The 27,979-nt window shown below is 44.2% G+C and overlaps 1 protein-coding gene across 1 annotated transcript; it reads right to left on the bottom strand.

The window, feature by feature from the left end:
• Positions 1-970: 970 nt before the first annotated feature.
• PPP2R2D (protein phosphatase 2 regulatory subunit Bdelta) lies at positions 971-27,281 on the bottom strand. Its single transcript, XM_048944021.1, has 10 exons — positions 27,156-27,281; positions 26,905-26,991; positions 15,008-15,105; positions 11,959-12,124; positions 10,457-10,569; positions 7,797-7,974; positions 6,749-6,913; positions 5,178-5,347; positions 5,003-5,094; positions 971-3,123 (listed from the first exon to the last, which is right to left on the bottom strand). Exons 1-10 carry the CDS (start codon positions 27,160-27,162, stop codon positions 2,844-2,846), a joined length of 1,356 nt encoding a protein of 451 aa, XP_048799978.1. The 5' UTR covers positions 27,163-27,281; the 3' UTR covers positions 971-2,843.
• Between the last annotated feature and the right edge of the window lie 698 nt (positions 27,282-27,979).

The raw sequence follows: 27,979 nt of genomic DNA, 5'->3' as shown, positions 1-27,979 counted from the left end.
CAGCCCTTAAGGCTTTAGAGGTAGGGACAGGAACTGAAAAATATCCCTGTTTCTGATAAGCAATAAGCTTACCCTATTGAAAAGGAAATCAACATCTGTCCTTACCTCTTCTTGCTCCTGGAACTGAATACAACTCCTTACCTCCTGCTGCTGGATCAGGGCACACCTTCCAGCACACGGTGCTCCTGGAGCCGGTAGGACTGCCCTCAGCTCTGGAGACTCAATAAACATTGTGGCACATAAGACACAAAGCAGAAAGGCTCTGTGTGACCCCAGGAGGGGTCACAGAGCACAGCGTGCACAGAAGGCAGCAGCACTCAGCCGCGCAGAGCTCAGGGCACGGCTCTGGGCCAGGCTCTGTCCAGGGGCTCCCAGCGCAGCTCCTGCCACATCCCACAGCTACCAGTGCTGTTTTTGATGAGCCCTTTTCACCCAGGCCCTAAGTAACAGAGCACCAAGGATTCACTGTGTCGAAACGAGCAGTTGTTTACAACAGGCTTCAATAATCTGACCCACAATTCACACATAGCCCATTTCTCTTGTTCTGTTTATCCCCCCAGAACCAACCGAGGACAGAAGTTATTTCATTTCAAGACACATCTGCAAAGCTGTGGATTCGTACATTGCTTGAAGCTGCCTGTGTGTGCTGGGACCTTTCACACACCAGCCTCAAACTCTCTGCACACAACACCAAGGCAGCAGCCTCATTTTTAAGCAGATGAATCATCAGAGGCTATTTAACCGACAGAGGTACAAAATAAGACTTCATCATATCCTCTTTATACTGACATTCCACTTACAGCTGCTGAAAAAAACAGATCAGAAATAGACAGCACAAAAGTATTCACTGTGTGCAGACGGCCAGCCACAGGCCCAGCCTGCAGGCCCCACACAGCACAGGGCTCAGTTGGTTACCATGGCCAACCATCTCACAAAAGGAAGAAAAAGCTGTCGAAATACACAGAGCACATCCAGGTAAACATTTAAAATTTATTAAACTTTTTGGTCAAAATAATTGAACAAGTATGTACAATCCCATTGTATTAGCTCTATTATGCATTTCAGGAACAAGGTCAAATTGAACCCTTTCATGACCCAGCAGTTCCATAGTTCAAGATTTGCAAATAGTGTCACAACCAATATACAGTAGAAGGTTTTTTCTTTTTTTTTTTTTTCTTTTTTTTTTCTTTTTTAATTTAAACTTTATTTGCAGAACCTCAAAGTTAGCCGTACTTACTAGCTTACCGTGAACAAGAGTGGCACTCTATGGACAATAATTGAGGGTAAGAACAGACACTCTCACGTTTGCATACGCGGATCTGATTTAGTAATCATAACACACCTTCATTCCAATACAAGTGGAGTGTAAACCACACTTCTTGTGTTTGCTCTGGGAAGCTGAAGGGATCTCTGAGAACATTTAACTTGCAGGCACCTTTCCCAGAGCGCGACGCCCAGCCGCCTGGCACTACCAGATGTGCTGACCAGCTTCAGGAGCAATCTCTCACCCACATTAGCTCAGGGTGAAGAAGAGGTTGATGCATTTTAGGCCCCTTTGGAACAAAAAAAAGTACCTAAGGCTTTAAAAACCAAAACCAAAACAACTAGCAAGAACAGTTATAACATAGTAACACCAGCTAGCAGCCTCAGTATTTTCTGACAGCCCGATGTCAGAACGTACTAAAATGTATTAAGCTGTGTTGCTGCTTGGCATAATCAAGAAACTTTTTATTGCTGGTTTTGACTGCAATGTGAAATACAAGATATTATGCCAAACATTTAAAATAAAGTGTATCTTCATGACAAGTACTAAAAAGGTTAAAAAACATAATGCACATAAGGTATGTCTCTACCTAACATTGAGAGGCATCAGATAAACTTAGATTTTATTTTTTTATCTTCAAAGAAGAAAATTTGTTTTCCCTTTTGTGCAAGGTGGTCACTTTCTATTAAGGCTGCAGACTTCTTTACGCTGACCTCTTCCATCTCCTACTCTGCATACAAAAGCTGTTTTACAAGAAAACCAGTGCAACTTAAACTAAATGACACTTCCAAGGAAACTCGAAATCTAGAATTCAAAATACTACACAAAAAAGTTTGTATTAGTCTGCTAGAAATCAGTGTGTTGGGACAAACGTCGTGAAAAAGCCATCCTGATGGGCAGACCTGACAATCTCAGTACATGCAATAAAAAAAAAAATAAAAAAGACTGAATACATACCTTCAGATTTAAAAACACTTGTTTTAGTTTGTTATTTTATTAAGTGGTTTACACCAGAAGGTGTGGCAATAGATACAACTGGTGAGTAAATACCCATGGAAACCTGTCTAGCAACCCAACTCAAGACCTACCTAAGTGCTCCAAGGTAAAAACACCTAAGCCTAGATACAGGCCAGAGGAGGAATGTTTACAGGCATTAAGCACAATATATGTCTTGAAAGGCCCAAATATTACAGCAGAGAAAGAGCGCAGAAGATAGAAATTACGTTTCTATGACTTTTTTTGTTTTCTTCTCGGGTGTTAAATTTTTGGTCTATAAACTGGAAAGGAAGGCTCAGACTTCAATAAATACATTTGTTTTGTATTGGCCCGATTGAGCGCTGTCCATCAGCTCTGCCTCCAGAGGGTTTCCCTCAGAAAACTGCAACTGACGCTCCCTACCCTCGGCGAAGGCAGAACCGCACCGTGAAAGCAAAAACCAGGCCAGATCCTCTCCTTTACCTAAAGGGAAGTAAGTGCATCAATGTTCTTCACTGGTAGGACAACAAGGCCTTCTCTTTTACAGATAAACAACTGAGCTTAACTATGCAAGAAGACAACTCTGTCCTCAGGTCAGTCACCTTTAGTTAATTTTGTCCTGGAATATATACAAATTATTGGTGGCAGCTACAGCAATGATGTTCTCCATGGGGTGCCATGCTGTATGAAGAATCTTCTTGTTGAAGTCCAGACTGTCAACATTGATTTCATCTTTCTTCCTTTTACCACCCGTACACACTTTGCGTGGCTTTAGGATGGCACGAGGCTTGCTGCTCTCCCTGGACGCCTCCAAGGTGACGTCCCGCCGCGTGCTGCGGTCAAACATCCTGAAGAAGTTGTTGTACGACCCGGTCATGATAGCGCTGCCGAGAACAGACAGGAAACGTCAGGCTCCCAGCAGGGGAGTTTGCTCCCTGCCTTCCTCTCCAAGGCAGCCCTGGCCCTTGTTCATCTCAATGGAAGCAAAGCAGCTCTTCCTATTCCTACTGCATCCCTCCACCCTTCAGCACCAGGAGCGACAGAGGAAGCACATGCACTGCAAGCTACTTAATTTCAGACCGTCACAAACAAGAGCCTTCCTTTGCACTGCGCTCATGTTCATTATTAATTACCAAAAGTTATTCTGAAGCAATAGCATTAACCCCTCATGTGCGTCTCTGATGCAGCTCTTCAGGAACTCTTTGCATAAAATATTGAATTAGTTTTTAAAAACACCTAACTTTCAATTACCAGCTTGCTTGTAGCTCTCAAGAAACACACTTGAAATTGAAGGTAAGCAGCTCATTTTTTTCTATGTTAAACACTAATCTCTAGCACTTGAAATAGGAAAAGCTGCCTGCAGTCCCACATGTTGTTTAAGATCTCAGTCACCTTAGCAAAACACTGTCAGCTTATTTATCAGCACAACTGTCTTCATGGTATTCCAAAATCAATGAGTAAGAGCAGGATGAGATGCTATTAACAGAAAATACATCAGACTGCATGAAGGAATGCAAAGAGGGTTTTTTCCTTTTTCAATGGGAGGCAAGCAGAGACTGGGTGAAATTACTTGAAAAATGCAGGAACAAGCATTAGGTTCTTGGCATTTTAGTTCAGTGAGAAACACCATTTCTTCTATGCATTTTCCACTAAATATTGGAAATGCAGGATTTCTTTGGTAAGCCATTTGATGTATTTTTCTCTCCCCCTGAATAACTCAAAGCCACTTGCGAGTGGATATTGACAGCAATGTTCTATTCAATCTATTCAATGTTCTAATGTTCTATTTACTTAGAAAATTAATTCCTAAGTGGTGTGCAGCATTCCATTCACTCTCTACAGGACTCCAATAGCAATGTAGGTTGGTTTTACTTCCTTCACTGATGCCCATACACACAGAGCACCAAGTTTGACTTCTGTGGCCACTGCTCCCTTAGAAATTACATGGTGGATGTTTCAGTATTAGGCCCAAGCTTGCTTCCAAGCATGGCTCCTGTTACTACCAAACTAAAACAGGTACACCTTCTCACTGAGCAGCTTGAAAGCACTTCAGAGAAGGACACAGGTTGGTAGGAACATAAAAAGCTCATCTGCTGCCAATGTTTCTTAGTAGACAAGTCACCATTAGAGGCCTTTCAGAAATACACAATCCTGCAATAAAAAGAAGAATCCCAAAGGCGAGCCAACAAAAAGCATCCAGATTTGCCATGCTCCTACCCACGGCTACTGAAAGCATTTGAGAACGTAGCCAGTGACAGGAAGTGTGCACAAGAAGTGCTTTGGTATTTGATGACAATGCTTCCACAATTTGCAGGCAAGATAAGCATTCCTGCTCTCTGCAACAAATGGAAATCATTACCTAACAGTTTGATCTTCTTTAGCCTACAGAAAATACTGAAAGATGTTTTAATCTGGAAAATAATGCGTGGATGTTCTTGTAAATGCTTGGAAAATAAAGCAAGGCTTGAACTGACCAGTTTTGACTGTACTGACAAACACAAACTTATCCCTGCAACTGGAGGATGAAAGATTGAAGTCTTCGGGGGAAATACAAAACCACCAACACAACCACCATCAAAAGCAATCAGAAAAAGCAACCAAAAAACCAACCCCACTGCAACAGACACACCGTCACCCCTTCCCCACCAAGGGCTGACCTGAATGTCACTCACTGATCCTTACAGCTGAGCACCACTCACTGGTCTGAGGACAAAACTACATTTCTAAGCGGAGAGAAAAGCAATCCAAATCAGGACAACTCACCCATCAGAACCGTTCCAGCAGCACTCAAATTTGTCAAAGATGCAGTCATTTTCATACAGGGAACAAAGCTTGCTTCGAAGGTACTCATGAACCTTTTTGAAATATTTAGGTTGATGTTAGAGATTTGAAGAAGTAAAAATAAGAGATGATATTTAAGAAAACTTGAACATCATACTTGATATGTCTCTACAGGCCTGTTCTCCATATTGAGATCCCAGACTTTGACAGACAGGTAGTCTCTTGTCATCATGTAGCGCCCGCTGTGGCTGAATTTTACATCAGATATTGATGATATTATTTCTGAAAAAAATGATCTGCTGCTAGGATCTTCAGGTTCTTCAAAAACTGCAGACAGAAGACAATTACAAATGAAACCAACACCAAGTTCTACAGCTTCCAGCATTTCCCAGAACTTCAACAACAAGCCAAGGAACTAGCTTCTTTTATCACATGTTACTGTTCAGTTACTTTCTAAATAGTCTCTTTGAAATAACCTTACAACGGCTGGCACCTGCCTGATGACCATCTCCAGCATTCCCAACTGGAGCCCAGCATCAGCAGCCCAGACTCCCAGGACTTTAGGATGAATCCGGAAAAAAAGTTAAAAGCAAAACAACAAAAAAACCTCACAAAACCAACCGAAACACAGCTGTGGTGCAGTAAAAATACTGCAACTGAGCTACAAGCTCTGCTGAAGAACAGACCTGCATGCATGACCCAAGTGTTCTGGGCTGCTATACAACAAGCTTTTGTCTAAATCTGAGTTGTACAACTACTGAGAGGAAATAATGGTATCTACACTCAAAATGTAGCAGGTTTCAGGAAGCAACGAAAGAAACGTGACTTAAACTTCAAGTCAATATTGAAGTCTGTGATTCAGGACACAAGCTCTCCAGCACTATTTTTTCCATTTTTGAATAGATCATTTTAACAGGATGTTATTCAGTTAAAAAAAAAGTGCTAGCATGTCTTAATGCAGCACTAAGGCAAACAGATGAGTTGGCATAGCATTCTACACGGCACACTGCAGAAGTATTTCCTTTCCCCAGTAAATCCTTATCTTCACTGCAGAAAGCTTACCTGCAAGGATCAGTAGGGTAGGACACCCCATGAAAAGCAATGCTAATAAACAGTGGTAATAACCAATGCTAATAAACTCCCCCTGCTACTGAAGTACTGAAGCAGAAGCAAGGGGCTGGGAGCTAAGCACCAACACCCCTCATTTTGACCTGAACAGAAAAGCCTTCCTCACCTGCCAGGCTTACATGTGTCAGCAAACTAAAAACCATTCACCTGTCATCCTTGGAAACTCACCTTCAAACTCAGTGCGTATTTTTAATATCCTCTACCCTATGTGCTGCAAATGGTCAGCAGCAGCAGCCCAGTTACAAAGGTGAATAAGCTGCCCTGAACTGGCATTCAATAAGCAGATACCTTTGAGAAGCACCAAGACTGAGTCTGGACAGAAGACAGGTCTCACTGGTGCCAAAAGCACTCGTTCCCATCAGTTTATGATGCAAAATGGGTAAACAGGAGCAGAGTTAGATGGTCAATTGGCTCATGCTCCACTTCAGCTTGCTGATGGCCTAGAACAAGACAATTAAAACGTTCCATTCTACAAAACTACCACTCCTTACCTCACATGGTCTTTTTTGACAGGCCGAACTCGGTTAGATTACGTGTAAGGGCCCACCTACACCATCTATCTGAGCAAGAAACCCCGAAGGGAAGAGCAGAGCTGCTTACATTTGGAATGCCTGTCGCAGAGGGCTGAGGAGCGCATGTCACAGAGCCGAATGGTGCCTTTGCTGCTGCTGTACACAAACACGTGGCAGTGGTGGGGGTGGAACTCTGCAGCCGTGATCACTTCAGTCAGCTCCTCCATGTTGGCAGGCTTAATATCTACAATATCTGGGGAGGTTTTGGTAAAGGCATGCAACGTCTCACACCTGAATCATTTCTAATACGTAACCACCTTAAAAGATGTTAAAGACGCAGCAGGGACAACTGGGGCAAATATATTAGCTGCTACTGTCAGCAACCTACAGAGTAGCTTTTTATTTACATAACAATTCTTAAAAGGAAAAGGAGTAAGAGGCTGCCCAACAACGAAACTAGCCTCCACACCCCAGCATCAGCACCCAAGATGACTTGAACTCACACAGACTAAATCAAGCTCACAGATGGAAGTTTCAGCTTCCTCTCAAACCTCCTTTTCAACACATCTCATTGAACACTGTACTTTAATTACTCAAACAAAGCCTTAGAAAACTTGTCTATCATTTTTTTAATACATAACATCTCTGTAACATCAGTTTTGTTGCAGATTTGCCAATATAGGACGTACTATTGCAGTTTTGGTCCAGCCTGCTAAAAGATCCAGAAATTATTTCTACAGTTAGCAATACCATTTGGTATGGAAAAGTAACTGTTTTCAAGAGAAATGTTATTTTAGACAGTTTAGAGACCCTAAGCTTTGGAAAGAAGTATCTACTTCTCAAGTCTTTTTGCTCATATTTAAAGTATAGGCTAAACTCAATAAATAAAGGGTGCTTCCAAAATTCAAACCATCTATGGAATTCCTGCTGGCAGTTTTCCAATGAAAGAATGCTTGCACTTGAAGATGACTGAGGCCATTCTGCAAGCTGCTTGCACTACGTTAAACCTCCACGTTTTTAAATCCTGTACTTTAATCCTTGGATTCAAACTCTACTATAATTAGTAAAATTAAGATAATTCTCTTCAGCAACTTACGTGTGCACAAGTGTTCACAGAAGATTTTAAAAAAGGATACTAAAACTTCTATCTGTGATTTCTAAATGCCATAGGTTAATTCTTAGGTCATCTGCTGAAAGGTACGTTTCATGATCACTATTTACTGAAATAGAGTTTATATGGTAAGTATGTGCATTTGCAAATATCCTTCTGGGACTTGCTTCTACCATTAGGTCCATGGGTTTCAGTATTGGCACCTGAAACATAAAAGAACAGTCAACTTGGGCATAACATTGATTTCTGATTCAAAATATGTTAATCACTTGCACCCCACCTATTTCTGTTTTAATTTACTGACATCCTCCCCCTGGTTCTCCAGTAGGAATATCAGTTCCTACAGTAAATTCCTACACCCACCCCATACCATGAAGTTAACAACCTGGGGTTGCAGCCCCGTGAGCTGTGAGATGTGCAACAGAACACTGTCTAACGACAAACACCAAGAGCAGAACTTAGATTTCCTGTTTTGTAAAACTCAATTAAGTTCTAAACACCTTTCCATCTGTGGAACAAGAATTGTACTAAAACAGGCCATGAATGCAGACCTGTCCCTCTGCCTTCTGCAGAAGTTACCTGGCACAAACAGGAGCTCTGTACTTCAGCCATCAGGGCAGTGGTGCATGTTTATAATGAAGGCCATCACTTAAAGTGGCTTAAAAGTGACCACTGTATCTTTAGGACTACTCAGGACAGCTTGGGAACAGAAGCTTACAAAGGAAATGCCCAAGGTGTTCATTGAGCAGCCAGTGCCACTTCAGGATCAGAAACACTCTGTTGCCACAACTAGTTGATATAAAACATAAGGTTATCACATGTAAGGGGATCGAGCTTCTCTCTGGCTCCTTCAGCAGCCTGCTCTGCCACTGATCAGCATGCAAACAGGTTAAGGTTGCCTGGGGCTGCCCTGCGCTTTTGCTGGACTGTGAGTACTGGAACATTACCTTACATCACCCAACCAAGGAAGAAGTTACGGCACTGGTTCAGGTAATTTCTCTTCCTTCAACAAGAAACAAATCAAACCAAAAGCGCTGTAGTTGTTTTCACTATATCTGTATCTCAGTCTGCTTAGATCATAAATGGTCATTATCAAAATTAATTCCTTGCTGCTCACTAGGCAATCATTCTAACTGACCACGAGTGTCCTGGCCCTTCAGTTGTGAAACCAAGAATGCTTTCCTGTGAATCAGCAGGACCTGTGTTAGAAATGACTGCATCTGCACACAGGATGCAGCTCCTAAGTGCTGCCCCTCCTACTGGTGCACCTCATTAGCAACACACGGAGGTGCTTCTGTAATGAGGTATGGAAACAATCCCTCTAAGAGGCCAAGGCACACATGCTCCAAATCTCCAAGCTGGTCATTCCAACACAGAGCTGTAGCTCTCTGGGAGGTTTTCCTCCTTCAGACCATCTTTTCTCACATCGTTCATTCCATCACGTTTTCTTTTGAGATGCCAAATGTGTGGTTTGCTGGAAGGTTTGCTGCCTTCCTCTCCCAAAAAGGCAACAGAACTAGGAAGATAACTTTTAAAGGAGAGGTTCTTGCTTTTTCTTGCTCTCCCTCATTCAGCCTGATGATTCCTAAATACACTGTGCATTTAAAACAGACACCAATGTACTCATTGAGCGATGCAGCCAACAGAACTGCCCCAGCTGTGCTCTGGACTTTCTGTGCTCCTACATAGGTTGTCTACTTCTACAGAAATGCAGGGCTGGAGAAGCCCAAATTTCATCTCTACTTACTTCCAGCCAAGGCATTTTATAATTGGTTTCCTTGGCTTTAGACATCTTAGTTGGAACACTCCATCACAGTGGCCCAAACAGGCTAAAAGATACTTCCCAAAAGGAGTGGGTAATCCTTCCCAGCATGACAACCAGTTACAATGGTGAATACCTGCATCTTCACTTCATCAGTTTAAGAAAAGGAAGAAAAACAAAAAACCAACACAAAACCACAACAGTACGGATCCTAAAGGTGTCAAGAGAAGCACTAGAGAGCCTTGGCTCAATTCCTACTTCTAGCAACAACAACAACAGAGATCGAAAATCCCTGCCCCTGTACGACTGCTTTTCTTGAGCTCCTGCTTTAAATGGCCTCACATCTGGAGCATCAGCCTTGCCGTCACATCGCCATGAAACTGGAACACCACCAAGGCTGCAGAAGCATTCATTAGGCTTTCCAACTGCCCCAAACTGACCTCTAGCTAAAACACCTCCTGCACACTACCCAGCACCCTGCTTAAATATATCAGTCCTGCTCTTGAAATAAAAAGCCATTATGAATATGAGCACAATATAAACATTAAGTTATCAACACAAAGGCGCTCTTCCTAAATTCACAATGGCACACGCCTTAAGCCAAACAGGAGATCCTCACCTGCCAGCTTCACAGGGAACTGCCAATAAATCTCTTTTTCTACACTTGAGTTACCCTGAGTTGGATAATTGCCGTCTCCAAGATGATATTTTAATTTGAGGATTTTTGATTTCAAGTCTATTTAAAGTACAGTAAGTTTCCAAAACAGGAAGAAAAACAAAACAAGAATCAACCTACTGCAAGGAAACATCGTAGTTATGGACCAAAATATTTCTATCTTCACATTTCAGTTGACAACCTTGGAAATATAAAGGCAAAGAAGTACATGCAAAAAGATATTTGAAGTCAAAGAGCAGAAACATACCCGTAGTGCTGTGATTTTGAAAGGATCCCTAAGTCTTCCATCTTCATCTTTTAAATTATAACCTTCGGCTCTTTTATCCCTTTCACTTATTTTCCATAATTTAATAGTTTTATCTAAAAATCAACAAAAATTCACATCCTTGAGAACGAATCAAATTCCAAAATTAAATCCCTAAGACTGGGGCTGAGCAGAGCATGTTACTCATCTCTCTACATTTCTACTGCTTGCAACAGAAAGGACCCCACTGGAGTCCTTCAAACAGCATAACACAAAATACAGAGCTCTCAGCACAGATGTGAAGAGCTCTGCCTTTGGCTACATTAGTTAGCAGAATTAGTGCATTAAAAAAAAGAAGCATGCACTTATGGGGCATGAATGGGAAATACACCAAAGTACCAGTAAAAAGAAGGGAAAGGATCAGCAGGTTTCATTTTAACTCTAATGTAACATTCAGTTTAACAAAACCCACAGGTCTCTGCCTGACCAACATAGCAGACAGCTTAGCATCCAGCTATGCCCCTCTGCAAGGGACATGCTGATCACCACAACTCGCAGTGAGCCCCACACTGCTACCTAAGTGATTTTAAGCAGACAAACGCTAAGGAAAGAAAACAATCATTTCAGATGACACAGCTGAAAGGCTGCTTTGAGTCTAGCAAGACTTAGATCAAAGCAGATTAACTTAATTTCCCAGTCCAGTAGACAGCAGTCATTCCTGCTTTGAAGTTTTGTACAGCAGCAGGTATGTAAGAGCATTTAAGAACGAGGCTAAAGGAGATCCAAAACCTCAGGAACAGGTGCATGTGTCAACAAAAGCCAGGTGTGGTTTCTTCATGCCCAGCTCTGCACTCGATTTACAACTTGCTCCACAATGCATCAGAATGAAACATCCTAATGACCGTGGCACTGATCATCTCAGTAACACGTGTAAGCACTAATCAAATAATGGAAGAAAAAAGTAAAGGGAATGAAAATTGTACAAACGTGCTGCTCAGTGACTGCTGACATTTAAGCCATCAGCTGCTCAAAAGCACACGAGATGTTTTGGAACCAGAGAGGCAAGAAGAGTATTGAAACCACAGCGTTTCAATTTCAATTTCTATTATTCAAAGTTGATCTGGCATCATCAAAAATTGAATTTCAAAATTAGGATGATCAGGTTAAGACAAATTCAGACTTTTGCTATGGTTCTGCATACTGGCAGCCCCATTATAGAGAATCCACACTAAAAAGCAGAGCAGCAGGGTGTGCAGACTGATGGCACAGGCAGCACACCCCAGAACACAGCTGTGCAATGACGTCTGCTCTGTTGCTGCTAGGTTACCTCAGTTTGTAAATCACTAATTGACAGGGAAAAATAAGCAAAACAGCGCTGCACACAACTGGAAAAGACAAGAGAACCACCCCAAAACACTCCAGAAAAACCCCACAAGTGGATCATTGGTGAGACAACGTTCAAGTGACAGCAGTAAGGACTTTTTGCAAAAATAAAGTATTCTTACCATTCGTAGACAGCAGGAAATGAGCAGCATTCTGTTGTGGTAACCACCTAATTTTATTAATTTTTTCCTCGATTTCTAGACTTTTCAAGTAGTCAAACTCAGGTTCATGACTCTGGAAGGTACTGTAAACATTATATTCTCCCCTAGAATGAGGACGGCTTTTGTTCTGTAAGGAAACATAATATTTCTTGAAGCTGATGTTACCCAGCTCATTAGGAGTTGTACATACAGAGCAAGCACTACAAACTGTCAATTAGAAAGTAACCCTGTTACAGTGGTCTTGCTGAATTTGGTACATTTACTGTACAATGTCTGCAATAATTACGCGCAGGCTTCCTTTTTAAAAACATGCCTTTCAATGTACGTATTTGTCGAGTCATTTGAGAGCACCTGGAAGAGGCATCTGCCTGCACTGCTGCTCCCAGGCACCTTCAACACAACTGGAGCAGAAATCAGTTACATCCTACATCCTAAGCCACAAAAGCCAGGCGTTTATTTTCTGCACCTCACCAAGCTCGTTCCCCTAATTAACACAATATGGACATGGTGCAGGGTTTTCAGACTGGCAAAGAAATGCTGGAGGATGCAGTACATGGTGTAATTAGGTATGATTTTATACAAACATGACTACACAAAGTTACTCTGTCACATAAAGGTTAGATCTAGCTCCTCTCTGGCTCATTTTAAGATGTGCTGTATCCAGGAGTGCCATCAAGGCTTATCATTAAGCTTTGACAACATTTTTCATTATAAAAATCCACAGGCTGAAATGTCACTATTTTCATCTCAGGCTTCCCGTGCTGCACATCACAACTCAGCACAGACACTGTAAGTGCTCAAAAATCTCTTCCCCTCACAGAGCCAGGGGACAACTCTGCACCATCCTCATCTGTAGGTGCAGTACCAAGGAACAGAGACCAAAGCCACGAGTATCTGTGGGTACATCCTATCAGATTTGAGAAACTGTTGTGAGGCTCTTTCAATAAGTCAGCATCAGATAGAGATTCCTGTTTGGATTTCACTTGAAGAGCTGCAGAGTCCCAAACTTCTGACAATACAAACTCCCAAAACACAAAGAGAAATCACTCACGTTAGAGGAAGCAACTCACTTGTTCCCAAAGGCAGCTAAGAAATCAATTGCCCAGGAGAAGTCTGCAAAGGCAACCTTCTTGGTCTGATGCTCCCTTCCATTTCCATGCTCCACCATGCAACTTTCAGAAGGTTTTCAGTTGTTTTTTTTCTCCCTCCCCCTCAATATCTAACAAGTATGAAGTTAGTTAATTCTGAGACCCGATTTTTCTCCTTGTCATTTAACTTTCATGCATGTTAGATAGGATCCTCTCTACTTTTAGTTATCTCCATTACTTACCCAACCACCCATGTCTTGGTCAGACTGTCCTGTCTGGTACAAGGCACTGGTCTCACTACGTGTGAGTAACATCAACCAAGTGTGTGAGTAACATCAGTTTCTTGGAATTGATGTAATGCCCTGTGAGTTCAGGGCACAATGCCCAACATTTCAGCCTGCATTCTCAACATGAAGCCTATGTGAAATCTCACAACTATCTTCAGTTGTTATTACACAGGCAAAAAAATTACATGGTTTAAAAAAACAGTTGTGAAATTACATTAAGTTTGCAGCATTATATACTTATTTGGTTTAGATCTGCCCTCCTCCTCTCCAGGAATTGTGCAGTTTTCTACTGGCAAGAGAATGAATGGAGTGCCACGGCCATCTCCTCCCTGCAGCCCACGTTCTCCCAAATATTGCTGTGTGAGAAGTGTGCCCGGTGTAATGCTAAGAGGAGGTGATGTGACAGCTGGGTTCTGACTTACAGAACAACTGAGCACAAAACCAACAACAGTTCCCCTCCAAACAAGTGTCAAAAAGATAGAGATCCTGAGCAGGTGGCCACTCCTGACCTTGGTCTCTGTGCCTTACTTAAGTCTATCCAGCAGACTAAATGATAGATGAGCAATGAGCCATCCAGGTGTAGCAGTGTAACATTTCAGCAGCTTTTTCAGCAATAGGATTTTCATTTCACCACCTCTCAAAACCCTACAGTCAAACTGACGAACCATCCTTGATACAATGCTTTATGAACAGTATCACAGTCAGGATGAAACATGAAATACTGGACCGTTCATTAATTAAGCATTATTCAAATCATACAATGAAAAGTGGAATTCTGCTTTAAAAGAAGCACCTCGAGATCAGTACACTTTGTGCACAAACTGAATCAAAGCTCCACAATCAATTCCAGCATTTCTGAAGCAGGAAAAGGCTCAAATTCTCATCAGCTCTCCCAAGCAGGAGATAAACACACTGCTTGGTGGTGGAATGCCCATGTAAGATTTCTATGAGACACAACAGGGCATGAAAGCTGTTTGGCAGCAAAGGCTTCATTTGTCAGGATCCAGCATTTCCAGTGCAAGCCTTTTCGCAGGATGTGAACAGCCTGGTAAACACCTGCATTGGTGAATGGTCAGAGCACAGCATCAGCACACCAGTGAGCAGCGCTGCACCGCTGTCTCAGGAGGGAGGAGGGAGGCCAGGAGGGAGGGCTCTTCCAACCTCAGGACCAGAAATGCCCACATCTTCCCACTGACACCAGATGCTTAATTCTTCAACTTTTGAACTCTCACATCCTGATGTCCTTGAAGCTTAACAAGTACTTTTTCCTTACTAGCTCATTTTCTTATATTAATCTCAAAAGAAATAGAACGCATCTTAGATCAACCTACATGTAAGGCTCAGGAGAATGCCCAATGGCAACTCAACATTTACAGCAGAGAATAACAGTTACATATGAGGAATTCACTGTATTTTTGGGGTGTTTTTTTTTTTTTCAAAGCAGTGAGGGGCTGAAACCATCACCAAGCTGACCTCCCAAATTCAGCACAGGGTAGACAGACAGATAGATGGCTGACATTGGGTTTCCTGAGCAACGCATCCAGTCACATAACCCTTGCAGCATGAGCAGATGAAGTGAGATGTGCAACACAAGAGCAGTGTAATAACAGCACTTTTGTTTTTCATGTCACTGACCTCTTGTTCCCTTTGAAATATAACCACTCTGCCACCTTTGTCTCCTGTTGCAAGAAGATCACCAGAGTAATTAAATTCAACTGTTGAAATAATATCAGCTGTAAACAGAACAGAAATAAAATAACACTGTAATGTGTGAAGCAAATCAAGATGTTTCAAGACTTGAAAACAAAACAAAATTACAATTTGCATTAACGCAACAGCCCAAATAATTGATTTACATCATTAGCATCCAGAAATTGTTTCAAACCCCATCAAAATCTTAAATATTCATTTACTGTTTAAAACATTCTCTCATTTCTCCATGTTCTGAGCTTGAGAGCCTTCAATCACAAGAGAGGCAGCTTTTAAGAACCCAGGCTGTATTCTACCCATCTCCAGTTAGCACAGGCACACATCAGGGAGCTGTGCCTGCATAGAGCTTCCCAAAGTGAGACCTGTGCCCAAAGTGGTCCAGCTCAGCGTCAGTTCAGAGCAGCACTGCAGCTTACACTGGTCAAAGCCATGCCCTTCCCCGAGCTCACCACTGATGCACTTTGTTCAGGAGCCAAAGGAAAAATATAACAAAAAAGAAACCTCTGCCAATTAACCCTACTGAACCAACATCAGCATTTATACAACAAACAAGAGGCAAGGACGACAGCAGCTGAAGGAACAGACAGCAAAAGAAAGGACTGCAGGATCTCCAGGTGAGAGTGCCTTAAGCTCCCTTAGAACCAAACCTGAGAAAGCAAGCAGTATTTACCACTTCAGGCCACAACCTCTGAAGGAGGCAGTAAATGAATAACTGCCATTAAAGGACCTCTAATGGACCTACAGACATCTGTCACGGGTTTTAGGCATACAGGAACAGCAACAAAAGCTGCTCACCATAAGGACAGTACATGAGCACTGGAGCCGTGCTGGTGCTCACCAGCCATGTAAGAGCTCTGCAGCATTATGCAGGTAGAAAAAACAGTAAGACTTGAAATACCTGCCGCCAATCAGTTCAGAGTTGCACTCAGAGACTGATGGAAACCACATCCCTGCATTGATTCTGGTGTGCCAACTTTTAAGTTCCTTAGAATAATGCCCACCCTTATGAGGAAGGTGACTAGGAAATCTGATCAGTTTTCTCAGCTTATCATTCATATTTCTGCTTTAATTAACAGATCCTAGAGACAGGTTGTTTTTCTAGTGCACAGAGATCTTTGTTTACTTGCTTTGAAAACAGCAAGAAATAATCTTTCTACAGATTTATCCCAGCCTTCAAAAAAATCACTCTACTACCTTGCTCCAGTTATGCCTACTTTCCTATATTCACCTTTAAAACAAAGATTTGATTTGGTTAGAGCCTGTATGATGGCTAGTGCCATGTCCTCGGCCCCAAAACAAGAGAACAAACCGCACACAGCCATACTTCACCCCCCAGTTTCCCCCAATTCATCTTGCTACCCTTGATAAAACTGATTATAAAGCTATTTCTGAGCAGTCTCCCTATAACAACTTCTCCACTCGGGATCCTCACCTGCCGTGTGCAGCCTGGATGTGAGCTGGCAGTCACTAACAAGCCTACAGAGCAGCCTTTTTGCTAACCTGGCCCTGCACCGATGGCCAATCCCTGATATGTGGCCATTCACCTTCCTAACAGACTGCACTGAAATGAAGCCTTAAACAATCTGTCCCCCGAATTTAGAGCAGTAAATAATTTCAGAAAACAGCATACAGCTGAAGGTTTATTAGCACTGCCTGACCTTACCTCAGAAGCTGCCTCACGACTGCAAGCTCCTACTAACACTTATTGATAAACACTTAAAGATATGCACACGCATCAGTGAATATATGTGCAATACACACATATGCACAGCTTAGACCTTATTTAGTAGCACAATATGTTCAATTCAAAAGTGACTTATTGCTGTAAAGTGCATCATAAAGATGTACTCTGTCATACCATACCCACACGCTGGGCACAACAGTAACAATTTACATGCACTTCTCAGCACTAAAACAGGGACTAAAACGCCTGGAATTCAAACAATCACACAGAATCTGTCAATTCACACACAGTCTCTCTCTGTTCCTCTCCTTGAAGGGAAGAGGACTCACTATGGGCACCCACAGCCTTGCCAGTCTGCTGGCCCTGCCCTCCCTGCACTGCACACCTCCCTGCCAGCCCCAGCTCCAGTTAGTCACCATAATGCACACCTTACCTTGTGTCATTGTAATTCTTTAATTTACTTTGTCACCACTCCAACAAGGCCATGCTGTCAGCCTGATGCACCACTTTCCTTTTCCAAAGCTTGCCACCTTTTCAGATGCACCATGTAGCACAGCAGGCTGCACACAGCTGGGCCATGCTCAGCTCTTGTTTGGAACTTCTCTCCTTCTTGAGAAGAAGACAACCTCAAGCAAGGCCCTTCCATAACGACGTGCATCATGGATGCACATGGCAATTATGAAAATATTTTGAAGTCAACCTACTCTTCCTGCATGAAAATTGGGGGGAAATGATGGGCACAAAGATGCTGATTCAACGTCAAAAAAAAACAACACCAACCAACTCAAAATTCACAATCAAACCAACCCCAAACCAACAAAAACCCACAAACAAAAGACTTCTCTTCACATACGTTGCTAATATTACCATTGGCCACTAATGCTGATCCATGTTAATTATTTCCACAATTACATGTTTGCTTTGCACCCAATGGATGTTTGATTGTCTGAATGTATAAATTACAAGCTATTACAGGCTGGTTGGCTGTGAGGCTTTCTAGTTACAAATACCAAATATCACAACACAGCAAAGAGCTCTGTGCTAAGATGGCAAAGCCAGCACGTGCTGAACCAGCTGCAAGCATAGTCCTAAACTCTACACCAAGACTGACAGCAGTGCAGAATAGCAATGCCATGGCATTTTCAGCTCTCTAAAGTAGCCCTAAAGTAACACTGCACTACCACAGCACCTGAAAGCCACTCTAGCACAGATTGCTTTTACCCTTTCAGACATCTACCCTAGCAGAAACAAATCACAGAACGGCCTGGGTTGCAAAGGAGCACAATGCTCATCCAGCTCCAACCCCCTGCTGTGTGCAGGTCACCAACCAGCAGCCCAGGCTGCCCAGAGCCACATCCAGCCTGGCCTTGGATGCCTGCAGGGATGGGGCATCCACAGCCTCCTTGGGCAGCCTGTTCCAAGCACTCCTTAACACATCCAATTACTTCAAAGTTGAGCAAAACACTTTTCTTTATGGTTTCGGAAACGAACTAAACTACCATTAGCTTCTCCCATGTATACTATCAAGGGGCATTCTAAGCTGCTTGCTCAAAATACACTGTGCACTATTTTTTACTATAACATGCATAACAAGTCAACAAAATTAGTCTGACAGCAATTATTTGCTTGATGTGTTACCTATCCCAATGTAACCTTGAGTTCCTTTACATTAAGCACTGTGGAAACATGATGAAACTGGAACAGTGTGGCTTTTGGTAAAGGACAAGGAGAAGAGGGTAAACCAGACAGCTCAGAGAACGACAATGCCAGTGCAGAATGCCACATTATGGCAAACTGGGAAATCAGTCTGAAACCTTAAATCCTCACTGAAACAGTATGGAACAAATCTACTGCAAAGATGCTTGACAAACACAAGGGGAGGAGCAAAGCTGTACTCCTGTGAGCCACAAAGAAAAGCAAGATGTGCAGCTTTACCGGGACATCTGTCCAGGAAAACTTCCTCACACCATGAAGAACTAACGTTTGCTTTCACTTCTGGGAAGAAGTTCTAACTTAGCTACGGTCTGCAGAGAAGGAAACTCCCAGTTGTTTCCAAAGCCAGGAGGTTAAAAGGAGTGTGGGGTGAGAACTGCTGGCAACTGCAGTCTGATTCTGTCAAATCCTCACATCTAAAAGCACTGAGCACTTTCATGGGCGCTGCACGACCTCCAAACATGCTGGAAGGCTAAAAATACCCATCTATAATAACACAGTGGGAGCCATTCTCAGTGGATCAGGTGACTGTATCACAGGCCTTAACAGAAGTTCCAAACTTCAGTATAAATGCTCCACACCTTTTACCTTCACTGCTTAAAATTGACCTCTATCACAACCCCCTGCCTTAAGTCTGCTATAAAGTTCTATAAAATTAGGCCTCCAAATCTTGGGCTGCTACACAGGGAGCGGAGGTGGATGGGATGTCAGAGGGCAGCTTTTGTTACACTTCTGAGAGGAGAGCAAGCTTGGGCTCACAAACTAATTTAATCCTACAAAGGAATCACACTGTGTATTTCCGACACCGATACCAACGCCTGGGCTGTTTAGACATCTAAACTGGATGTCTAAAATTAGCCACCCTGAACTTCTCTAAGCTGGCTGCACAGCGCTGCTCCTGTTAAAAACAAAACTTCTACTGCTCCTAAAACTGAAAACCAAGACAGATAGGTTATAGCCTGTGGTACATGGACGGCTGTACAGCAGGAGACCTTGCTTGGCACTAACGCTAGTGAGGCACAAGCAGCATCAACTTCTCCCATTCTTAAAAGCTATTCAAAGACTCTTGGCAAAATCCTGCTCCTGGCACTTAAAGGACAATCACAGAATCACAGTGTGGTGTAGGCTGGAGAGGACCTTAGAGTCACCCACTTCCAATCCCCAGCCATGGCAGGGCTGCCAGCCACTGCACCAGGCTCCCAGAGCCACATCCAGCCTGGCCTGATTGCCTCCAGGATGGGGCACCCACAACTTCTCTGGGCAACCTGTTAAAGCCACCCTGTGTCCTGCCACTATCAGATCATGGAAAAAGTCCCTCTCCCTCTTGCTTATATGCTCCCTTCAAGGCCACAATGAGGTCTCACCAGTGCCTTCTCTTCTCCAAGCTAAACAATCCCAGTTCCCTCAACCTTTCTTCATAGGAGAGATGCTCCAGCCCTCTGATCATCTTTGTGGTCCTTCTCTGGTCCTGCTCCAACAGCTCCACATCCCTCCTGTACCAAAGGCTTGGAAAAGTACTTCAGATAGGGCCTCAGAAGGAAGTGAAACCGTTCTATTTTCAGTCATCACCTAAAAAGGAGGCTAATTCACTTTCTAAGGGATCTTAATCATTATTTTTTGGGAAAATTTAAGTAACACAGCTTCAAATTCAACTAAGAGAGTGACAGAAATGGTAGCAGATCTGCATCCTGTCCTCCTCCTCCTGAAAAATGTTATACTACAAATCCTTGTCCACGATCTGTTCTGAGATCCAAAGAATCAACTGTTGTAAGGGACTGCAACACTGAAAAGGCTCAGGCTCTGAGAGGAAGTGACTGGACCTGGACCAAAGCCAGACAGCTGGCATGAACCATAAAGGAGATTGTAAGAGGAAACGAAACATAGGCAGAACACTTCTGTGCTTGAAATCAAGACCAAGGTGACAAACCTGCTGCTGCCCCTGGGCCCATTATTTCAGAGCCTTCAGTGCAACAGCTGAAGGGAGTTGCTGAAGACATCACATGGCCTCTCACAGCTGATGGGAATGAAATGGAGAGCACAGAAGGGGATAAGTACAGGCTACGTGCTCCTAAACAACTTGGAATCAGAAGGTGGGATGTCCCAGTGATGTGCTGAACTGTAAAAGGAGCAGAAAGAGCAGGAATTTCTTTTGCAACAGGCAGCGACAACACACCGAGATATAACTGCTGAAAGATACAGCCAGCCAGGGCTAGGCTGAGAGCAGCCTAATGAAGAATTAAGCAGATCAGCATAGGAAACAAAACGCATGGAGATGCACCAGAGGGAACAATTAAATGGGAAAAAAAGAGTGAATGTACACACTAGTGCTCGTTAAACTGTTAGAAAAAATAGTTAGAAAACAAAATTCTATCTGAACTTAACAAGTTACAGGTGCACAGTGCCTTACAAGTGTAAGGTTTACCAGTTTTTCACCTTCAGATGGTTACAGGTATCCCAAAGGAAAAGCACAGATCTGCCAGCAAGGCTCTAACCAGCCTGTCCTCCATCTGCTGAGGCAGCCAAGCGCCAGCAGAGCTTTGGCCGCTGCAGGTTTCTGGTCAGCGGCTTCTACCCTCAGCATCACCTCTTTCTGCCTGTACCTTTAACTGATTTGCTTCTGGCTGCACAGAAATCCTTCATGCTACGGCTGTAAGAAAAGTCAGTGAAAAAGACTGCTATCACTGAGCAGTTAGGATGGCCCAGGACTGGTACAGCTGTTATTGTAATGCCTGAGTTCTCACAACATGTTTCCCAGTGTTGTTCCTTAGTTTAGGATTTGATAGAAATCAGATCTCTCTCTCTGAATTACATGGGAAGGAAAGCCAAGCGTTGCAGCTATCGACACTCATTTGAAATACAGAGTTACTAAAAATAACCCATGTTTCAGAATATGCTGTTTTTAGGCTCTGTGTTCAGACTTGCACTTCTGCGATTGATTTGAGAGCACACAGAAGTGAGATGCATTGGGGTCAGCACAACACCACAGGGCTGGCACCGTTCTGCTCACACAGAGTTTCTTCCAGCTTACTTTGTGCCGTCCTCCTGTGCCCACCAAGCTTAACCACTTTTTTTTGGTAATTAACAACTTGCAAAATGGCTTGAATTGCCCTTACATAGCAAGCAGAATTTCACTTAGTTCACAGGCAGTCTCCTTTCTGAACTAATTTACATCATTGAACAGATGACCAAGACCGTGAGCAGGGCACCCAGGCTGCTGCAGTGGCTTGGCAGCAAGCAGTCTGTAGCTTCTTGTCAGGGAACCTGGCTGCCAATGGACACTGCAGGTCAGAGCTGGGTTACAGTGCGTGTGGTCGCCTCCAAGTGAGAGCACAAAGCAAGGGTGAAGCAGCAGCACGATCAAGCTGGAGTAAAGCTGAAGTTCAGTAAGATGGAAGTGAACTCTACCCTTGTGCTTGCCAAGGCCTACTGTGCCTTTTCTTACAAAGGAATGAAAGCTCACGCAGACACATGTATATGCCTGCAGCATGAGACAAATTTTGATAACACAGTAAAGATAAGAGTCAGATTCATCGTTAAACACGTTAGTTGGCAGGATAGATTCTCTTCTCCACACACACACGCAAAACATTACTTGACGAGATCACTTTAATGAAGACTGAAGATTGAATGGAACATATTTTTTCCATTACTTTTATTTCTTCAATATCATTACTCACTTGCAAATCTAGGCACCCTCACTGTAAGCAGTCACACTGCAAAGCCTGTGAGAGAGAAGTGAATGATTCAGGTAACTGGGAGCCTCCAGAAGTTCTCTGACGTGCTGCTTCTCACACAACTCCTCAGTGCATTCATTACTTACACAACAAGACAGTGCAACTGACTTTCTGGTGGCTTAATGCCTTGTGTTTATGGTTGGCTGATAGAGCTGGAATTCAAAAGAGTGCTTATTATTAAATAGTACTGTCTGATAACAACATTTTTAGGGAACAGCGTATTGTGGAATAAAGAGAGAAGATAAATTCTTGGTCCCTGGGCTGTATGAAAGAACACGAGACAGAAGTGTTCCACCCGACACGCTCAGACTGCCTTCTCCAGAGGAAGATGCTCTATTGTAAGGGCTCAGGTCAGAACTGGCAACAAAAGTGTTGAGCGTGGACAGAGAAAATAAACAAACAACCCACCACCAAAGCACTTCCCAAAGCTGATTTCAGGTAACTGCATACAGAGCACCCTGCACAACGCAGCAAGGGGGAAAGGACAAAACCTTTGGTGTCCACAGTGCTCAGTGCAGTGCTTCTGGGAGCAGACACACAGCAAAGCAGAGAGGATCAAGGCAAGAGCACTACTGTGTGCCAGTGCTAACCAGGCAGAAGTGCTTAATGCCCTGGGCAGAGCAGAAGAGCAGGCATGGGAAGCTGCCTCTGCACCTCATGGCAAAACATCTTTTCAAGGAAAAAAAAAAAAAACCTAACAACACACAAACAGCTGAAACAGAGCCAACTTCCTGCCCCATTCCAGCAGTAAGTGACCTCCTCCGGCAGAAGCAATTATTTAGGATTAAAGGAAACAATACAGATGGCTCAATGACAACTCCCTATTGGATTTTCCAGTTCTTACAGAAAATGGGCCTTAGAGATAATAACCAAATTTGTCATTTATTCTGTGCAATTTTATTCGGATGTCAATCAGATGAAGCTCTTCTGGAATATATAAAAAATAAAGTGCAAAATCGTTGGAGTTAGCTTTACAAACATCAACAACAGCCCAGTTAAACTCCTGGACATTTTAAAACCATCATCTGCGAAGACAACTGAAGACCAAGACTGTTCTGAGAACACTCCCATCAGAACTCGAGAGCTGTGCCTGAGCTCTGCAACGAGGCTCAGGAGAAGCACAGCGTGTGCTGAAGGCAGGGTAAAATGCAATGTCAGTTGCTACCTGGGTCATTTCAAACCAGCGTTTTAATTTGATCTTCAGATGCAGATATGAAAGTTTTCAGTGAGCAGAAAATCCTGGCATACGTTATTCTGTTGTACTGGAAGTCAATGGTGATTCTTAGGTCAAATGACAACTTTTGTTTTTTGGAAGAACTGAAGTTCTGCTCATGTGAAATACCCTGTAAAGGTTCATCCCCAAGTTAATAACAGAGCTGCGGTCCATTACAAAAGGGCACTGCGTACAGCATTTATCTGCACAACTCAGTGCTATGCTCAGCTCCCTCCAATGAGATTTCCAGTAGAACAGAACAGATGAAGACTTCAGCTAATGAGACTCCAACAGGAAGGCATGAGCACTGCTCCCTGTGAGCAGCTGCACCCCAATGCTGCCTACATCAAAAAGCAGGAATACACACACATCTTACCGGCCCCAAACTAAAGTGGCATTTACAGAAGGAGAGAGCTCCTCACAACCCAGAAAACCATACAGACTGATTGGGGGGGGGGGGGGGGGGGGGTGAAGAGGGGCAGGAGCAAAAAGCAAAACTCCAAGAAATCCTGGTGTCGGTAACAGGAAACCCAAGGCCTCCACAGCACACAGGTTCCCATTCCATCACAGACACTTCAAGTGCTTCCAGCCTGTCACCAGCACAGGTCAATTACGAAGACTTACAGTGACACTATAAATACACGTGTATATATATATATATATATATATATATACACACACACACACACACACACACACACACTCTGCTAATTACATCCAGAAGCAGCCACTACTTATATGCTGCACATCTGCCCCAATGGAATTTGGGAATATCTGAACATTGTTTAAATAACCATTTCATATTTTGCTTAACAACAAAAAAAAAAGCAAAAAACCAACCTAAGCCCCCAAATCTACCCACAATACTCCTGAGCATTACACCCTGACATCTCAAAATCAGTTAGGCCTTGACCAGCATAAAGTAAATACCTGAAGCCTACATTAAGAAAGCTGATTTCTACCACAAGAGGTAACCCAAGATGACAAAGTCCCACAGGCAGTCAGTATGGCTTTACAGCCACATGTTGTTACACTAATAGCCAGATTACAAAAGCAGTTTTAGACTCTTACTTCTCTTCACCAGAAAGACTGCTTGGCCACCCCCAGCACCAACCCCTCACTTCAGAATCTGCTTTTGATCCAACCCTCCTTCCAGAATCAAATCAAACTTTCCTACTTTAGAAAATTCATATTTCCAAACCCAGTATGGCTTCCTGATCTCTCCATATGCCCTATCTGACCATTTCAAACACTGCTCTCCTACCGCATTTACACAGAGCACTGCACAGATTTCAGAGATCACTCACTGAAGAAACTGCTTCCATACACAGAAGGCATAGGAGAATGATTTTCTACACTAACGACTTAGAAAAAAAAAATCTTGTGAATGGAGATGGCACAGCACAGCAAAGTGCCATCCCAGTACTTTCATTAAGGCAATACATTTGAGACAACTCTTCAGTATAAAATGTATTCTAGAATTGCACTTCAGAACGAAGCAAGATTCTAGTTAAGTTGCTTGACTTTCAGGCACCTGAATTTCTACTACTGAATGAGCTGTTTGCAAGAACAGCTTGCAAAGAAGCCTGCATTTACTGCATCAGACAGCTGCTTCATGCTGTTACGTTCAGATCTCCTTCACAGAGATAACTTTCCACAAAACGGGGCAGAATGACAAAAGAAGTTCAGTTTCCCCATCACAAACACTTCCACAGAACTCACAGTGGTTACGTGCAGTACTTGCAGTGAGGCTATCCCAGGTCAGCCAGAGCACACCCAATGCATTCAGATGTGAGTTTTGTAAAATACGCTAGAAAAAAATGAGTAATTAATAGGTATTCCTATAGCTGTGATGAACTATTTAGCAATTGAATTCAATTCTCAAACTCAATTGTCTTCAGTCAAATTCAAGCAATTATTAGCGAATAAACTGCACGCTGCACTTAATTCCAATTTCAGGACAAAATCCAACACGAAACTACACAAAACCAGAGCACAAAACAAAATATGGACTTTAAGCCACAAAATCTTTATGTGGTTCTCATATTCCAGTTGGAAAACAGAACTGACACCAGTTCTGATAAAAACAGGTAAAGAATTACTTATATTTAATTGTCCTATGAAGAAGATCAAAGCTCCTTATAAATGATAGTGTCACACAACCTGCAGTCCTCAGTCCAGGAAAAGCTGCATAAATAAGGGGAAAATTTGGGAAAATTTGGAACAGAAGCATGAGCATTAGCATCCCTACTTGCTCTCTGCATTTCCAGTCACTCAAAACAGAGCTCTCTCCTCTTACGAAGAGCTCAGCCTTGGTGAGATGCCTCATCGCTAACGTTCAGTTCCTCTTTGAAGAATCCTGTTATGCATTTAAATAATTAACTGGGTTTAAGGCATCCTGGTATTTCAAAACCCAGAGCTCTCCAGCTCTGCACAAACTTGTGCTGCTCAGTTGCAGGCTGGGAAGCAAGGTGCTCAGAGCTGCTTCACTCAACAGGAAGAAGTGACTTTTAGTTGCACAGATTGATGCTAAGAAAATCGAGACCCATTCGGGAAGTTTGTAAAAGCCACTCAGAGTACATTTTGAAAAGAACTCAGGGAACTTTGGAGTGATACTACATGGTGAAAGCAGGCTTAGTACAACAAAAACAACTGCCAGAGCTGACCGTGAGCTCCTTGAGCAGCTTAAGCCTATCCCTCCCAGAGCTGCTATTTGAATGGAATGCCCAAACAAGTGGCATGATAACAAAAACATTGTCTGCTTTATTGCCCTGTAGCAGACAGTAAGAGAAAACATTTACTGCACTCGGAAAACTCCGAAGCCAAAGAAGACAAAGCTTTGGGACTGCGAGCTTTCCACTTAATACAGACATTTCAATGCACGCAGTAACAGTCATAATAACAGCCCAGAATGATGTTTCACGCACCTTACACACCCTTTTCAGAAAAGGGACCGTCCCCAACCACAGCAGTTCCAACACAGAAAATTTTTTTGGGGAAAAAAGGAAACCTAAGAAACAACAACCAACACTTTCCCAATGAACCTCAGCAACACCTCACGTCATTTCCACACAACGCTCCTTGAGCACAGAAGGCTTTTTATTTCTTCCTCATCACCAGCCACGCTTTGCACAGGTCTGGGAGCCACCAGGCCGGGTCCTTTCCTCTCCTTTCCTCTCTTCTTTTCCTCTCTTCTCTTCCTCTCCTCCTCTCTTTTCCTCTCATTTCCACCTGTGCTGGGGCTGCCTGGCGGGCAGAGACACGGCCGCAGGCGGCAGGGAGCAGCAGCTCCGCTCGGCGATCCCGCTGTGAGCGCAGAGCCGCACGGCCCCGCCGCTCCTCCCGGCCCCACCTGCGGTTCCGCCCGCCCTGGTTCTCCCGTTCCCCGACGCACAGCGGACGCCGCCCCGCCCGCCCCGCCATGCCGCGCCGTTCCGCAGCACGGAGCGCTCCGCCGGCCGCCCCGCCGCTTCCTCACCTTCCGCCACGTCCTCGTCCACGGCTCCCTTCACCTGCGAGAAGCACCACTGGAAGTCGTTGCCGTTACCGCCGCCTCCTGCCACCCCTGCGGAGGGAACGGAGCGCGCCGTGAGGAGACGGTGGCGGCCCGCCCGGCACCGGCACCGGGCCTCGCCCCGCGCCGCCCCCCTCGGCGCCGGAGCGCTGCCCCCCCCGCCCCCGGGGCCCGACCCGGCCCGCGGCACGGAGCCCGCCCGGGATCCGCCTCACCTGCCATGTCGCGCGGTGGCGGCGGGGGAGGCGCCGTCCGGGAGCGGGCGGGAACGAACCGCCACAGCGAGCTGCCGCCGCGGGAGGGCTCGGGGTTTCAAAATGGCGCCCATTGCCGGTCGGCCTCAGCCGGTGACGTCAGCAGCCGGCTGGCCTCGGGGAGGAGCGGCGGGAGGAGGAGCGGAGGGCGGGGAGGAGGAGGATATCCATATCCATATCCATATCCATATCCTTCAGTATCTTTAGTGCTGACCCAGATGAGGGCATTGAGCGCGCCCTCAGTAAGTTTGTGGGTGACACCAAGTAGGCTGGAAGTGTGGATCTGCCTGGGGGCAGCGAGGCCCTGCAGAGGGATCTGGGCAGGCTGGATGGCTGGGCTGAAGCCAGTGGGGTGAGATTCAACAAGGCCAAATGCCGGGTCCTGCACTTTGGCCACAATAACCCCAGGCAACACTGCAGGCTTGGTGCAGAGTGGCTGGAGGACTGCATAGAGGAAATGGACCTGAGGGTGTTGATTGATGCTCGGCTGAACATGAGCCAGCAGTGTGCCCAGGTGGCCAAGAAGGCCAATGGCATCCTGGCTTCTGTGAGGAACAGCGCTGCCAGCACGAACAGGGCAGTGATTGTCCCCTGTGCTCAGCTCTGGTGAGGCTGCATCTTGAGTACTGTGTTCAGTTTTGGGCCCCTCACTGCGAGAAAGACATTGAAGCTCTGGAACATGTTCAAAGAAGGGCAACAAAGCTGGTGAGGGGTCAGGAGCACAGGCCTTATGAGGGGCGGCTGAAGGAAGCTGGGATTGTTCAGTGTGGAGAAGAGGAGGCTCA

This window comes from Lagopus muta, chromosome 5, assembly GCF_023343835.1.
Source record: "Lagopus muta isolate bLagMut1 chromosome 5, bLagMut1 primary, whole genome shotgun sequence".
NCBI lineage: Eukaryota > Metazoa > Chordata > Aves > Galliformes > Phasianidae > Lagopus > Lagopus muta.
This window is presented reverse-complemented; position numbering and strand designations above follow the sequence as displayed.